Source organism: Solea solea, chromosome 2 (assembly GCF_958295425.1).
Source record: "Solea solea chromosome 2, fSolSol10.1, whole genome shotgun sequence".
NCBI classification, from domain to species: Eukaryota; Metazoa; Chordata; class Actinopteri; order Pleuronectiformes; family Soleidae; genus Solea; species Solea solea.
The window spans coordinates 9,940,309-9,955,562 of NC_081135.1; the positions used below are offsets into that span (position 1 = coordinate 9,940,309).

General features: G+C 42.3%; 1 protein-coding gene across 13 annotated transcripts in view; it reads right to left on the reverse strand.

The window, feature by feature from the left end:
* The window catches only part of tns1a (tensin 1a), a 110,421-nt gene that overhangs the window by 45,403 nt on the left and 49,764 nt on the right, over positions 1-15,254 (reverse strand). For 11 of the 13 annotated variants that reach the window (XM_058612346.1, XM_058612340.1, XM_058612348.1 and 8 more), the window contains one exon: positions 90-128. Coding sequence is in view for 10 of the 13 variants with exons in the window: in XM_058612340.1 (XP_058468323.1) it covers positions 90-128 (39 nt within the window). In the remaining 3 variants the exon portion in view is untranslated. Of the gene's footprint in view, positions 1-89; positions 129-9,885; positions 10,079-15,254 lie in introns of those variants that run through there. The other 2 variants (XM_058612345.1, XM_058612347.1) reach the window with 2 other exon arrangements.

A 15,254-nucleotide genomic window follows, 5' to 3' on the forward strand; every position in this document is an offset into this window, starting at 1 on the left:
ATCTTTAAGTGTTTCCTTTATGACCGTATCGGCGGCCAAACTCACACACATGCGACACAAGCACACAAACATGCACGTTGTTTACTCACCACCTCATAGCTGGTCGTTGTTTGACATGATGTGGTGACCTGTTAAAGGAAAAGAAACAAACAGATGTGAGACGAGCGGAGAAACACAATGTGACAGCTTTTATGTCAGAGCTGAGGAGCGAAAGGGGACAGAAGTGAAGTCCAACCATGATTGAGGGATATAAACTAGTGGCTCTTGGTAAAATCTGAAGATATTTTAGGCCCGTGTTTCACGAGGGAGGGAGAGACTCCTAAGAATCTTTTCTCTAAATGCCTGAATATTCCCAAACTCCCATTCAGCAGCACAGAAATAGCCACTGCCCCCAAAAACCAGACTGCTCCTCTGTGTGGGAAACATTTCAGGGCCTTTCCAGGCAACAACACAGTCGGTGCTGACTTTGCACTAAAACAGAAAGTCATGTCAGCGTCAGAAAACAATTCACGATTGAATTGCACAGTTCACTTTCAGGACACACATTCACTCACATTTTGCATGTTATTCTGAGAGGACACAATGATGACTCATGTACCTCAAACACACACAAATAATATTTTTGCCTTTTCACATGGTCACTGTGTCGGATTAGGTCATCCGAGAGTCAGAGATGCAGTCCTTTGGCTGAAGGACAAGGCAGACAGCATTGTCCACTCACCCATAGTCAATTAGGTAATTAGGTGGCAGAAATTCACAGGACAACAATAACTCAAGTAACTTATTAACTTTTTTCTGCACATTATATATTTATGTTCTTACTGTGTCTCTTTACTGTCATTTAAGGATATTGACTGAACCTTGTCATCAGATGTGTATGAAAAGCCTCACTTTGGAATTGGGATAGGTCGTGGGTGAGGTGGTTTTCTTGTTGTCTTGTTGATAGTTTTAGGTCTGCATCACAGGATAATAATTGTTTGTCTATGTATGTGACCGTGCGATGCCCCGCCTATCGCCCTATGTCAGCTGAAACTGACATAGGGCAACAAACTATATTGTATTGTTGTTGACATCTCTCTTTGCAGAGCAGCTTCACAGTGAGGAACTATAATGCTCAGCTCCAAACAGCATCCCGTCTCCACATGTTTACCTTTTTTTTTGTCAGCAACTCAACAGTAGGTTTGCCATCAGATGCAGCTGGGTGGCACAGCAGCACTAGAAAATGCAGAGTCCAGAGCCAGTACCTGTTGCCAGACCTCCCAGCAACAGTATCACTTGTCCCCTAATTATAATATCGCCTCAAAATAAGAGCAGCTTTGATTTCCTGATGTTGCAATGCTGCATGTAGCATCTTTAAATAGCCGTTAGGGTATCTCAGGCTAATTTAGTTCCCAAAACACTTTGCAGATCATGTCCGTGACAGGCTCCTAATAGTCTGCGTTGCCCTCTGCACCACACATCACTGATTGCGAGGAATAAACAAACGCAAATAGGGCGCCTTCCATTTACTTTAGCATTAGCGTGCATGCATGCAGGGGAATGTGTGCATGGTTAAATTAAGGCGAAGCTGCAAATGTGTTTGCAGTGAAACCGCTGGATGTTTTGGGAGCACATTTTATCGCCGGACGGCAGACGCAGGCAGGGAAGGAAGCGACTGTGATTACTTTGCTGTGGGAAAACAAAAGACTTGTTGACTTTGTAATTCCACTATCAAGTGTATCAGAATACAGTAGCTGGATAACAATCACAGCAGAGCAAGTCCCACCTCATTTAATATGATGTGATCAAGAAAATGATTCCCCCCCCCCTGCAAGTCTACATGTTGATGTATCCTTGGACACTTTGACACTTAACCCCTTGTTGCTGTGAATGAAAATGCACTGCACATTAGTTGAGCTGTAAGAAAGTGCGAGTGAATAGGTATGAATGGGTGAATGTAGTGTGTAAAGCTGCTTTGAGTGGTCATCAAGATGAGGAAAACACAACATAAATAGAGACCATTTACCATTTAGGGAAGCATTATATTATTATGCACGATATTAGCGGCACAATATCTGTATTGGCTGATATTGGTTTTTCAAATGGATTAGCATTGCGAGCATCCTGAATTTCACTACAGAACAGACTAAATGATCTCTGCAGTTTATATAAATATCAGTCTCAATTATCGGTCCAAGCTCTCCAGATAATCACATATTAGACACTGTACAACTGTGCAGTACCCATTTTAAACACTAGTAGCCAGAGTTTTACATGTATTAACTTAATGAAACATTTAAAGAAGGTCAAATATGGGGAGATGCTATGACAAAACGACTCATGATTTGTCTGATATATCTAAAACGTAGCCTCCTTTAAGAGCGCATACATGTTGCGGCTATTTTGTGGCTTAATGTTCTGCTTTGCTGCAACATGATCTGCACCATGAGGTCAGCCAGTCGTTGCTGTTCCGTGCCATTTTTAATACCATAAAATCAGAATTTATAGGCCAACGTTTACAAGTGCACAGTGCTAGTGCATATATGGAGTTTGCACCACCACAACTTGTGAGTCATTGTGCGTCTGGTCAGGTTTTGTAATAAAAAGGGTTTAACTGCTGTTGCTGCAGGTGCTACGGTGAAACAGCTTCAGGGGAAAGTGCAGTCCAGATTCATGCATGTACATGGCGGTTGCCAGTTTATTTGGTACGCATTAAAACAAATGTAATACAATACAGTAGTTGTACATTTTCAACCCAGAGATGCTGATTTATGTACATGTGTTTATCTTAGACAATGTGGTTTATATCTTCTGTTAGGTCAGTTTTACAATACAGTCTGAGAGGATGTTAAAAAAATCACTGTCTGTCAATCAAGGGTCAAACCACGTATTATATGTTACTTCACTTCCACGCCATGGGTAAGAGTAAGATTCTCTGCTGTGAGATGAACAACGAGGTGGACCAGGAATTCAAAGTTTAAATGGAACTTTCCATTCTCAGCTGATAGTCGAGTTTGCGACAAGTGAGAAGCAGTCATGATGTGAATGCAGGTAAGTTGTCGTCATGGTTTCCAGACGTCTTGATTTCTGCACGTCCAGGATAAAATAAAATGCCACCCTGGAGTTTTTTTTTTTAACAAAAACAGAGCCTCAAACACTCCAGCATAATTCATTAATTTTTAAAATTAAATTGAAGAATACGCCTGTGCAGCATTTTCCCAGGTTATTCATGAACATAATTCTCTTTGTCAGCTGCTACGTCTGAAATAACAACTCCACTACTGCTGCTGCTGCACTGCAGCTTTCCTGAGGTAACGTGACGTTTCTGCTATCAGTGGAGCCAGAGGCGAGTCAGCTCATGCTTGTTCTTCACTGTTCCTGCACCAACCTGGAGCCGCGGCTGACATTCATACATCAGCGCTGGTGGACCTGGTGGCCCTGAAGAGAATCTGCCTTTATTCACAGCTGACAGAATGGTTGCTGTTGTAAACACATGCATCACTCTCGAGAATCCAGAACATTTGGCCATATACATATCAAAGTGCTTATTTATTTCAGTTTTTGGAGGGAATGTTGAGAAGACAATGCAGACCGCACACATGCTTTTTCTTCCCATGGAAAAAGAAAAAAGGAAGAAAGAGATATTTAAAGCAGGGTTCTTTTGAACACCACAACATACCGCTGGGAACGTGTCCAAAAAGATTTTCGAGACACGAGACACTAAAGGATGTTTACACCACAGCAAAGGTGATTTATAGGATAAATGAGAATTTTTTAAATGAGAAAATTGGCAGAAATGGAAGTGATTAACTTAAGGAAACACATTTTTTCTTTATATTCTTTATGTTCATAATTATATTTCGCCTTTTCCACTATTTTTGGGTTATGTTGCATGCAATTTAAAATGTATACATGTATGTAAATACACAATTAAGCATTTCAAAACTATTTTGTTTATGAGTAATCTAACACAAATACAGTGTTCCACTGTAACATAACATCCTCACCACGTCACAGGACATCAGCTACAGCCACGATGGACTTCATCCATATAAGGCGGGAGAGAGAGACTGACTCACGCTTCAGTTGGTTTGAAGCTGCTCAGACAGATAGTGTGAGAAGTGATCATCTTCAGACCAGACTAACACCTGACATTCATCCATCACTTACTGTTTGTGCAGCTTCATCTCTGCTATACGTCACAGTCTGTGAAAGAATCCAGCTCAGTTTTTCTTCACGGTTATTTGTTTTAAACTCACCATACTGGTCCCTTAATTAGGTAAACCTGCTACAACTGCATGTTCATGATTCCGACATCATAACCTTGAGTATCCATTCATCCATCCATCCAAATTCTACCGCTTTATCCTCCACATGGGGAAAACATGCAAACTCCATGCAGAAAGGTCCTTGTTCTGACCGGGTCGCAAACCCTGGGTCTTCTTGCTGCAAAGGCAAGAGTGCTGACCACTACACCAACCGTGCGGCCCAACCTTGAGCATCTACAGAAACAAATATCAGCCTGATAGAGCCTTCTGAATTCAGCTTAGCTGTTAACCAGTTATGTGTCCTGATGCATTTACCACCTCTCTATAACCAGCCATTGCAAAAACATTGCAAAGACAGGTGTGTAAATGACAAAGGAACAGTAACTCAAATAAGTACAACCAAGGTGTGAAGACGAACGCACAATACTGTACATCGAACCTTGAAGCAGATGAGCTACAGCAGCATGTGTACCTGGTCTGTATGTGGTCATTGTCTGTATCAGCCAATTCCTCACTTCCTCAGCACTAAAAATATACAAAATATTGCAGAGAAATGCTAAAATATGAGATTTTCTTTAAAAAAATGTTTTGAAATAAAGCGAATGCTGACCTTTTCTTGAATATCCACACACGTCTCCCTAATCACATCACCGCAACGTCTCCAACAGTGAGAGAAAGAGAGAGAGTCATAGTGGGTTTAAGCATTTAAAAACAGCAAGTTTATAATCTCACTGAGTCACGAGGGGCGTCTGGGAAGCTACTGAGACATAAAAAGGAGTCAAGCGAGTCACCGGGAGGGAGGCCTACACAATCTCAACCCAGCCAAGAGGCCTCATTAAGGGGCAAACAGAGGTCCCCTGAGGTGGGACAGGGGCGAATTAGCCACAACAAGGGTCAAGGGGCTAAGGTGAGACTCAGGGAGTTCACTCAACTGCCCTCGTCTTATTCACATTCGCTGTTCTTACACTGACAGCGCTGATTAGGAATAGATTTAACGATTTCTTTATTCTCATTTGAATGGAGAGTGAATGATAATGAAGCATGACTCAGCAGTCTGGTCCGCTGAGTTAACACCTGCGCAGCATGGAAGTTCTGCTCTCAAGGTGTCTCTCAATCAAAACAACAACTCAGGAAGCAGGATGGGATCATTGGAATTGTGGTCTTTTTGTTGTTATTTATTAGTTTTTGTTCTTTGTGGTCATTTCAGTAGTTAATAGAATAGTTTTTTAGTATAGCTTGTTTTGTTTACATTACGGTTATTTCTTTGCCTAAAATGTTTAGTTTTTTATTAGTTTATATTTATCGCAATGTTTGGGTTGGACGCACATGTGGGCCCTAGCCAACACTCGTAAGTATAAAGGCAGGAAGCTGGTATGGAAACCCATCATTTTTAGATCTTTTAATGCAGAAATGTTACATATTACATCATTAAATCACTGTATAATAACTGCATCCTTGGACCTCAAAATATACCTGGCTCACACCCTTCTTCTGTGCTTTTTAAAACAAACAAACAAAAAATCTTTTTGATATCCAGCGTGGCAAAAAGTGTCAGTTTTGCAGCAGAAAAAGCAGAACAAATCTTTCCCCGTTGAGGTCTCAGCAGCAGTAATCGGTCTGATCCTAGTTCATCTACTTCAACCTAAAGTGTTTGCCACTGAGCATAAATCATGCCTCTAGCTTCGGTGAATGAGCCTGCCATGGGTTCGACCACACTTTCTCAAGCACTCGCTCCTGCCCACACGAGAGCCACTGCTGCAATGATGGCAGCGAGCCGGAGAATGTAAATTCTTAACTTTCCAAACAGGGGCCAAATAAGGACCGAAGCTCAAACAGCCAGCGAGAGTTAAATGGAGGAGGAGTAAGAGATTGGCAAAATAAAAACTTGGCAGCGTCCTGCCAAAACACAAGAACTGGAAATGGGAAAGATTTACCACTAGAATGCGATCAGTCATTTATACAAGAGTCCCATGTTTCATTGTTAATTAAATGTCCAGTGAGTAACATTTAGGAGGGTTTATTGTGAGAAACGGAACATACTACCCCGTGTGTGCGTGTATATCACATTAAATATTGCATTTATAGGTGATTTCTACATCCCATTTTAAAGCGAAAGTGGCGTGAACGAAAAAATTGAGGTCCTGTTCAGACCTGATGTTGACATCTGTCATCAGTGATCCAACCGCATGAGTTAAGAGCAACAAGCTCCACACACTGACTGTAAAGATGTGTCTGTTGTCAGCGTGTTTACCGGTGAATCAAAGCTCTACTCGCGCTGCTATAATATGAAATGAGATTTCAACTATTAGAAACGTCAATATTGTGGCTCTGGCTACAAATAGATTAATGTTCAGATGACGAGGCGGTCTTAAAAAAGGGAGGAGTGAGCCGAGGAGTCCTTCCATTTAATCTGCAATCCACAATCTCACCATTAGGTGTCTCTAATTCTTACACACTGGCCCTTTAAAACAACGGATAAGCTCTGTCAACATGTTATTGGTGAATATCTACGCAGAACCACGCTCACGGTGAGTCACGGGCTGGACAGTGAACGTCTCACTGCTGTTTCAGAAGCTGCTGGACCCAAACAGGATGAAAAGGGTCTGGGTGTATAAACAGAAAGCCTAAATAGTTGTTTTTGCAGAGGTAGAACACGCTGCCCACCAGCTGTTTCCACTGACGTCCATCAACACTCGCTATCGCAACACAAGCAGTGCTTTTTTTCTCACAGCATGAAAACCCCCCTGTGATGGTTGTGTACGAATGACAAAACAGAGACCGGACAAAAAAGGGAAAAAAAATGCTTTGAAGCTCTTTGGAGGCTTTTTTTGGCGTCGGGATATCAACATACGCGGCGAGTTCCTCGTCTCCTGGTGAAGAATTCACCATAAATCTTGTGGATAACACGAGAGGGGGCTATATTTTCTTTACACTTCACCATGGTTAACACACTATAAATGGGCACCGAACACATCGTCCAGCAAAAGGCAAACACATTTGCTTCCACCATAAATGCTTCAGACAGAATGTACCACAACATAAAGGAGGTTATTTACAGTGAGATTCATCACCTTGAACGGCCTTCTTATTTCAACAATTTTGACTGCCATTAACATTATTTCACCTCAAAACCGACATGCCGATGTCGGGTTTGAGGCCCGGGGAAACTTCATCAAGTGGACGAGCACAAGGCCAAAGCTAATGTATCACTGAGGGAGCAGCTATTTGATCACGGTCAGGCCACATTGAGTGGTAAGTGGACTCTGGCTTGGCTGCCTCAACCCTCGTACGGTTACGACCAAATCGCTGCGAGCTACAGACGACAAAACAGCCCATTAAACAAAGACATGATGAATATCAGATGTGTGTTTGTGGCTCGCTTTGGACACAGGTTGAAAACCTCGAATATAACAAGCCTTCTGCGTGGAGCATGACCGACTATCCTAGATGTGAAGTCATTTTTACTGGAGTTGGAATGCTGGGAGAGAGGTTTAACATTTGGCACTAGTTCACAACCAAAGCTCACCTGACGTGCAGGATCTCATTTTTTCTAACACTTAAAAAAAAGGGCAGCACTGCCGTGGAAGCCGAAATCAAGCATGTTTTCATCATTACTGGATGGAGCCAACGTTGGACACTACCGATGGGTCTGTGCAGGGGCGGCGTTTGCCTATCAGTTCCTGTTTAATTAGGGGGTGGCTACAGGATGCTTACTCTCATTCGACCACAAATGGCACAGTGAAGCGAGAATAAAGAAATAGCGCCAAACCAAAATCAATGGTATATACACACACTCCGAGAAGTCCAAGAAAATATAGGCTTTCTAGAACACACGGATTCGTGGAGGCTGGTTTTCTAGCAATTACCTCTGCAAAAGCTTTTTTTTGTTTTTGTCTGCACTTTTCTTACAAGTGTAAATCTGAAAACAGATTGCTTGCTTTGGCTTGTGCTTCAAGTCCTTTAAAAAGAATCTAAACGCTTGCTTTTTATCCTCCTCAGCCGGTCACTCATTGACAGGAATAAGTTAGCGCGTTGGCCCCCCGTCTACTAATTCCAGCTTGGTCACTCGTGGTTGCGCACTAAATGCCATCCTCCCTGGTCACTATTGCTTTTATAACACGTCGCAGCACATACTTTGGAGCTGACGCAGCCAGAGGGGTTCATGTTTGACCGAGATCTCTGTGTGTTTATTGTGAGAAACGGAACATACTATCCCGTGTGTGCGTGTATATCACATATATCCTTCTACCTGAAATGTTTAAATAAACCAAAGCTATTGTGCTAGGCCACCATATTGAATAATGCAAAAAGTAGCAGGTTTTTGCAGTTCAAGCTGTATTTTATGCAATAAAAAGACATGATATCACTTTTTTATGTCAGATAATTGATATAAACTGATACCAATAGCAGCCAGCAGCCAATCTTTTAAAATATGACGCTGAGCAACACATTTGTGCTGATGCGTTTACTACCTACAGCCATTTAAAGCTATTTGAACGACACAATTCTTCAACTCGTATGGACAAAACATCTTTATAAAGTGGAAGATTACTCCGCAATCAAAGAGAATCCTTTCTGGTATGCAAAGGCCACCGTAGTTCCCTGATGTGCGCTACAATAAAAAGAGGTGTGTGTGAAATCTGCGGTCCCACCATTAGATGTCACCATTTTTGTACAAGGTAGGCCTTTTTCAATGTGATTTATTCCATTTTTCTCAAGGTTGCCGAGGTTTCACTTCTCTGACGTATCGGAGGATAAATCGGTTTGTTATTGAGGAATAGAAGAAGACAGACAGAAGTGAGAGAATAGTTCAAGAGGGACAGCTCAGTGGCGGCTCCAGAGCATCAGTCCTAATGTTAATGACACACCAGGGAGGCGGTTAAAGAGTGGGTTTCTGACAAGGTGGCAGAGCACTTTCCTGTGACACTTATGAGCAGTTTGAAATGTGTGATGCCAGGGTGAGGGCACTGAGTTCAAAGTTATGTAATGTCAACACAAGCGTTTGGGTTTTATGGTAAGTAAACTACATTCCTTTCTGCTGTTCTGACACCGCAGCGTGACACAGGACATCCAAGCCTCTGTGACCTCTTGACCATCCATGTTTCACTGCCATCCTTGTGTGAGCACAAGGTCAGAGGTGAAGGCTCGCCATCGTCTGTCTGCATCTTCTCTCTGAAGAGAGGCAGACTTTTCTCAAACACTCCCCTTCACCTCCTGTGATGCCACAGCAGATGCAAGTTTATGCTGAGAGAGAAAACACGTGTCGGGGGCTGTGTTGACCAGTTGCCGCGCGCCTCCTCCACGACCCTGCCCCGCCACAAATCACAACTCCCGAGCCTCAAACGAGCAACTCTAAAAGGAGCAGTGTCTGCTCTGCTTCCCGTGGGAACGGCTTTCCCCGTGAGAGTGTGGCAGACTCGCCTACATTCACAACATGCAGAGAGAAGCACTTTCAGCCTCAGTGTCATCCACAGAAACGCTCCTATTCGACCTCATACACCTGCAGCCCTTTATTATTGCCTTAAAACAGTCACTCAGAGTACATCGATTTGCAAAAAATTAGACATGAATTAAAAAATGCTTTTTCTAATGCACCACCTAAACTACAGGTAGAATAATATGCAAAAAACACTCTTACCTGCAAATCAGTGCCACTATTTCCTCACACTCTCCTTGTTCCTACCTCTCCGTTCTCTCCTCCTCTGGGAGAGAAAGAGGGCAAGAGAGGGAGCACCAAATACAGCCGCTCTCCTCCTCCTCCTCCTCCTCTCACTCAAAACAACAGCAGGGATCGCAAACGTGTGCCAGACAGCTCCTGCTACACGCCATTCCTCGCATATGTGCGTGGATGTCTGCTCAGTCTCTGCACTGCATTGCCGATACATAAGACTTTTTGCACTGCTGGCTCCGGTTCCTCCTGTCAACCGCCAAGAAGTTTTGAAACATGCTATATAAGGCCAACACAGTGGCTTGGGGCTCCTTACGATTCCGGTACCCAAAACGAGAGAGCGAGCAAAAGCCATGCGGGGGCAGACAGTAACTGTATCTCTCTGTATCCCTCCCTCTCTCTCTCTCTCGCTCCCTTTCTCTTTTCCTCATATGCCTTTCCCTGGAGCTGTTGACACACGCTTGACGGAGAGAGTGAAAGAGAAAAAAATGACTTTTTTTGCTGGTTTTTGGTTCTCTGCCACAAATTCTTCAGCTCATATTTGTCAATAATTAAATAACGCAGACTCTGTGTGTTCAGGTTCCCACACACACACCGCACTGTTCCACGTATCAAAGCTTGAAAATGTTGAGTTGCGACAAATAGGTAAATACTTTAGTGTAAGGTTTTCATGTTTTTCTGCTGGGGGGGGGATCACTGCTCACACAGAGCCAGACAGTGAGCAGCCTACATGCACCTTTTTTACTACCTGGTTTATTGAAATGCATAAATAAAGGAATAAAATACCTTAAAGGGTACATCTTAAATCTTCTACAACAGTTATAAACCCCAGGTAAAAGCAGTCCAGACATGACATATTTAATGTTTTATGTGGTCTATGCATGAAAACACATTGTATCCTCGGGCCGTTTAATTGATTGAAATTGCAATTAGAAACAACACAATCGTAATACTTGCAATTAAGTTATTTTGACACTTCTATCCTCAGAGGAAATTTAAAAAAAGTGTAATAAATACATGTTGGACAAGTTCATAACTTGAAGTTTTGGTCCTTGGAATAGAAAATAATATAGAGGAGTTAGTGTTTTGATCAATTACCGTTCAATAGGTGACAAATGAAAGAACTAGTTCTCATGAGCAAATTGTCAAGTTGCACGACTTTTAGTTCAGCTTCACCTGTTGGTGAAAATATTTACACCCCCTTGTGCGTTTTGGCCACATTTGGGTGAACTTAGCTCTTGACCTCCAGACGAGGACGGAGGTAAATTGGCTCATCAGTCATCTGCTAGCACCCAGTTATTAGGCTGCCTGCACAGTTTGGCTGCCAGCGCTATCTCCCGACGACGGTGCTGCTGCATCTGCGGCGGCTGAAGGGCGTCGCTATGGAGACCCGCTGCTGTGGCTCTTTGATGTGCTATGCTCGCATTGGGGGAAACAGACTCGGCCTCTGTGAAGGGGCTGCTGAGGAATGAGGATGCTTGGCTCTTACAAATGTGTGTGATTTTGCCTCACCCTCTACTTCTCCCTCCCTTGTTCTACCTTTTTCACTTTCATGCTTGGATGCTCGCTCTCTTTTCAGTGCCAACATTCTTCTACACTCCTCATCCCTGCCTTTAAGCACGTCTTACTGTGTTTGTGGTTTTTGCTCCATGCACTTTCTCCCTTTGGAAGATAAAAAAAGGGGGAAGAACATTAGGAGGAAAACAGCCTCGAAAATACTTTTATAAATGGAGTCAAGGAAGCATGCTGAGGAAAAGGTAAATTTAGCATTTTGGCTTTTACAGTGGGTGATAACAATGCATTGCAACTGTGCTTCTTGTTTATTAAAGAGCTTATAGGTTACAGTTTATAGGGCATGTAATTTGCCAGAGGTCTAATTAAAGTCCTTTCCCAGTTTTCACACATGTATACATGTTAGGATGTGGATTCAAATGCGAGGATGCCAGGATTAAAGCCCTCGACCTCAAAGTTCCTGCGCTGGAAGAGGCCCGACTCAGTTTGGAATGTGCATGAATGGACTCATCAGTTAGCGACAATAAAAACAGTTTACGAATGTCATCAACGTGGACTGTGAGTTTAAAGTCGGACACGGCCTCCATTCCTGCCTCTAAGTGCCTGCTCCGCACCATAGCTTCTATTACGTAAGAAGCGAATGAGCAGAGACTGAGAGAGAGAGGGATTGTGGGGCAGATGGAGATGAAACGGGAGCATCAAAGTGTGGTCTTAACAGTAATATGCACAGGATTTTTCTTTTGTGTGACAAAATATCTGCTAGATAGAAGTTTTAAAACTGGGGTGTAATCTTGTTCTATCTTGTTGCCTTGTTCTCCCACAGTTTGACACACAACAATCACTTTGAAGAATAAATATGAGTATACCAAACAATATAAGCCACTCTTAAATGATTGGCATAGGCTGATTATTATTGTTTGATTGGCAAACTATTACAAATGATACATTTGTTATTCCCAGAAACTTAATATATGTTGCTGAGTCACAAAGACTTAACTTTGATTGTTTGTTGATGATCTGTTACATGCCTTTAATGTTTATGTTATGCATTTTGTTGATTGAAAATACTGGATACAATTGCACTGCAGTGCACACATAAAATAATCAGTGTTTAATTTGAAAATTAATTTAAATAGGAAAAACTCATATGGGTCGACCTCTACATATAAGGCATAAGGGGTTATTCTAGCTGAAAAACATGACAATCATGACATCAGTGTCAACAGAAATATGCTCTTTTCTCACACCCTCTCTTGTGCTATTCTTGCACCACTCACTCCCCAGTTGCACCATTTCGTTCCCTGTCACTCTCCAAGATCTGTGAACATCTATGACCAAAGGAAGTGGGGAAGCCTGATTACGAGAGGGCTTTGTTCAGCTCCGGCTGACTGCAGTAATAAGTGACTGAGCCGTGGGATATACACACACACACACACACACACACACACACACACACACAGTGAGTGGTACATATACCCACGCTGAACCAAAAAAACAGTGTTAAAAACATGGAGTGGCACCAGCTGGAAACAAGGGGAGGGTCAGTGATTCCCTCCTGGGTTCTCACCTGCTGACCTTCACTGTGATGGTCAGAGCAAAATAAAACAGAGTCCTGCACACTGTCTAACTTGAAATATTATATTAAATGCAACATTTCAGTACTAGACCTTCATCAAATTAGCATATGAATGATGTTGCCCCCATTCATACACAAATATTTCACAAAACCATTGAAGAATCTGTATAAGACAAGGGGGTTGGACTTTGACTAGAAACAGCTGACTCATACTTTTACAAAAAAATACAAACGATTAAAACTGGACTTCTAAAATACATTTAAACATGTCAGTATGACTGAAATTGTACAAAAACTAAGTTCTTAAAGTCTGAAGCACTGACACACCCAGATAATGCAACTGGGAGTTGAATTACTACTGTACATGCTGTAGCACTTCCACATTTAGATTGCACAATTTACAGTGTATATGTACAAACGAAAATGGGCTATATCATCGAGACAATAACGCTACGGCAAGATACTGTATATACTGAGGCAGAAAAGGCTCTGCTATCGTGTATGTTTCTGCAACGCTGTCAATCAAAAACTGGTTCCGCCCTTTCAGACAGTTCCTCCAATTGTCATGCAGAAGCCCAGCACCTGTACCCGCCCACTGCTTCATTGACCCGCAGAGAAGCTGAGCTTCCGTAGAAGTGACATTTTGTTTTGTGCATCATTTGTCCAATCACCGTCGAGCTCATCGCAGTGGAAAAAAACCCCATAGAGAACGGTTTAAGCTGAGCTTCAAGTGATTTAAATGCGGAAGCTGCTACGGGAATCCGAAAATCACGTAAGACAATCCATCATCCGTGATAAACAGAACACTGTTCTAGCGCAGGTTAAGTATTGAAATGTAAATACAACACAGGACATATTTGTTGACATTTCAGAGGAAGTCGAGCTTCACCTGCCGTCTTAGAGCAATCGCCACTGATGGAATGATGGATGCTTAACTATGTATGGAAACGTACGTAAGTGGCATGGCTTTTCAAGTTTTAGGGAAACACTTAGTCTGGTAAAGGTCTTTTGATTCCTCGCTGGTTGCTTGTTAGTACTACACAACCAAACATGCAGATTGATGTGTTGCACACTAAGCTGAAATACCTTAAAAGCGGAGTCAAATCTAAACTTGCATGTATTTATCTTGTGGCAGAGGTCGAGCTGCAGCATCAACACATGTGGCATGTCAAACAGGACCACAGTGAATTGAGTAAATAGAACAAACATGCACACGGGGGTTTCATAAAGCACAGGCAGGGGGAGAAATGAAGCTCTCCAACAACACTGTTTACATGAGGAATATTCAAACTTCTTGCGCTCTTGCCTGCCTTGTCCAACCACTTCCCATCATCCCCCTCTGGCCCTGCCTTTCCTCTGCCAAACCTCCGCCTACGTCTTCCAACCCGAGCGGCGCAGAAACCACTGCGGCAGCATTCCAGGAGGCTCCTCCAAGACATGGCAGGGATAAATCATGGGGAATAATGAGGGCTTCTTTCAAGAACACAGAGCTTATAGACGCTGAGCAGTTCAGTTCACACACACGCACACACATACACAGACACTAATGGTATGTGATTGGGTGGATCTGTTTGCATATTGTTTTAGGCAACTGTGCCAAAAAACTGACTCCAGACAGTGGCTTGACCTGAAAGGAGTTCACTCATAAAATCTGTGAAATTCAAGACAGGTTTCCATGGTGATGAAAGCACGCACACACAGTAGTCAACAACTCAGAGGCTTGGTAATAGTATGATGATATTTCAAAATAGGGAGGTAATACTATGATAATAATCCCATAATTATGAAGTAATAGTATGATAGTAATCCCATGATTCTGAAGTAATAATATGATAATAATTCCATAATAGGGAGGTAATAGTATGATAATAATCCCATAACTCTGAGGTAATAGTACAATAATAATCCCATAATGGGGGAGGTAATAGTATGATGTGCAGCAGGAACAAAAATACTTAAAATTGGGTTCAAATACAAACACAGCTACTTACTCAATACAACAAACTAATTGGTGTTTTATTGCCCTGTAAATTAAACAGGGGACAAAATGGGGGACTATGATCAATGAACTCTGCATATTAATTTTAATGCAGGGACTTGTTCTGTGTAATAACCATGAATTATTTAACTGTTCTTTCAAGTTTAATGGTAAAAATCACAAGGATTATCAAGTGGCACAGTCGTCTAGTGTTCTGCTTCCATTTTCTTCTTCATTGCTGTAAAACGCTGTAGCAACCTGTAAACTACTCCA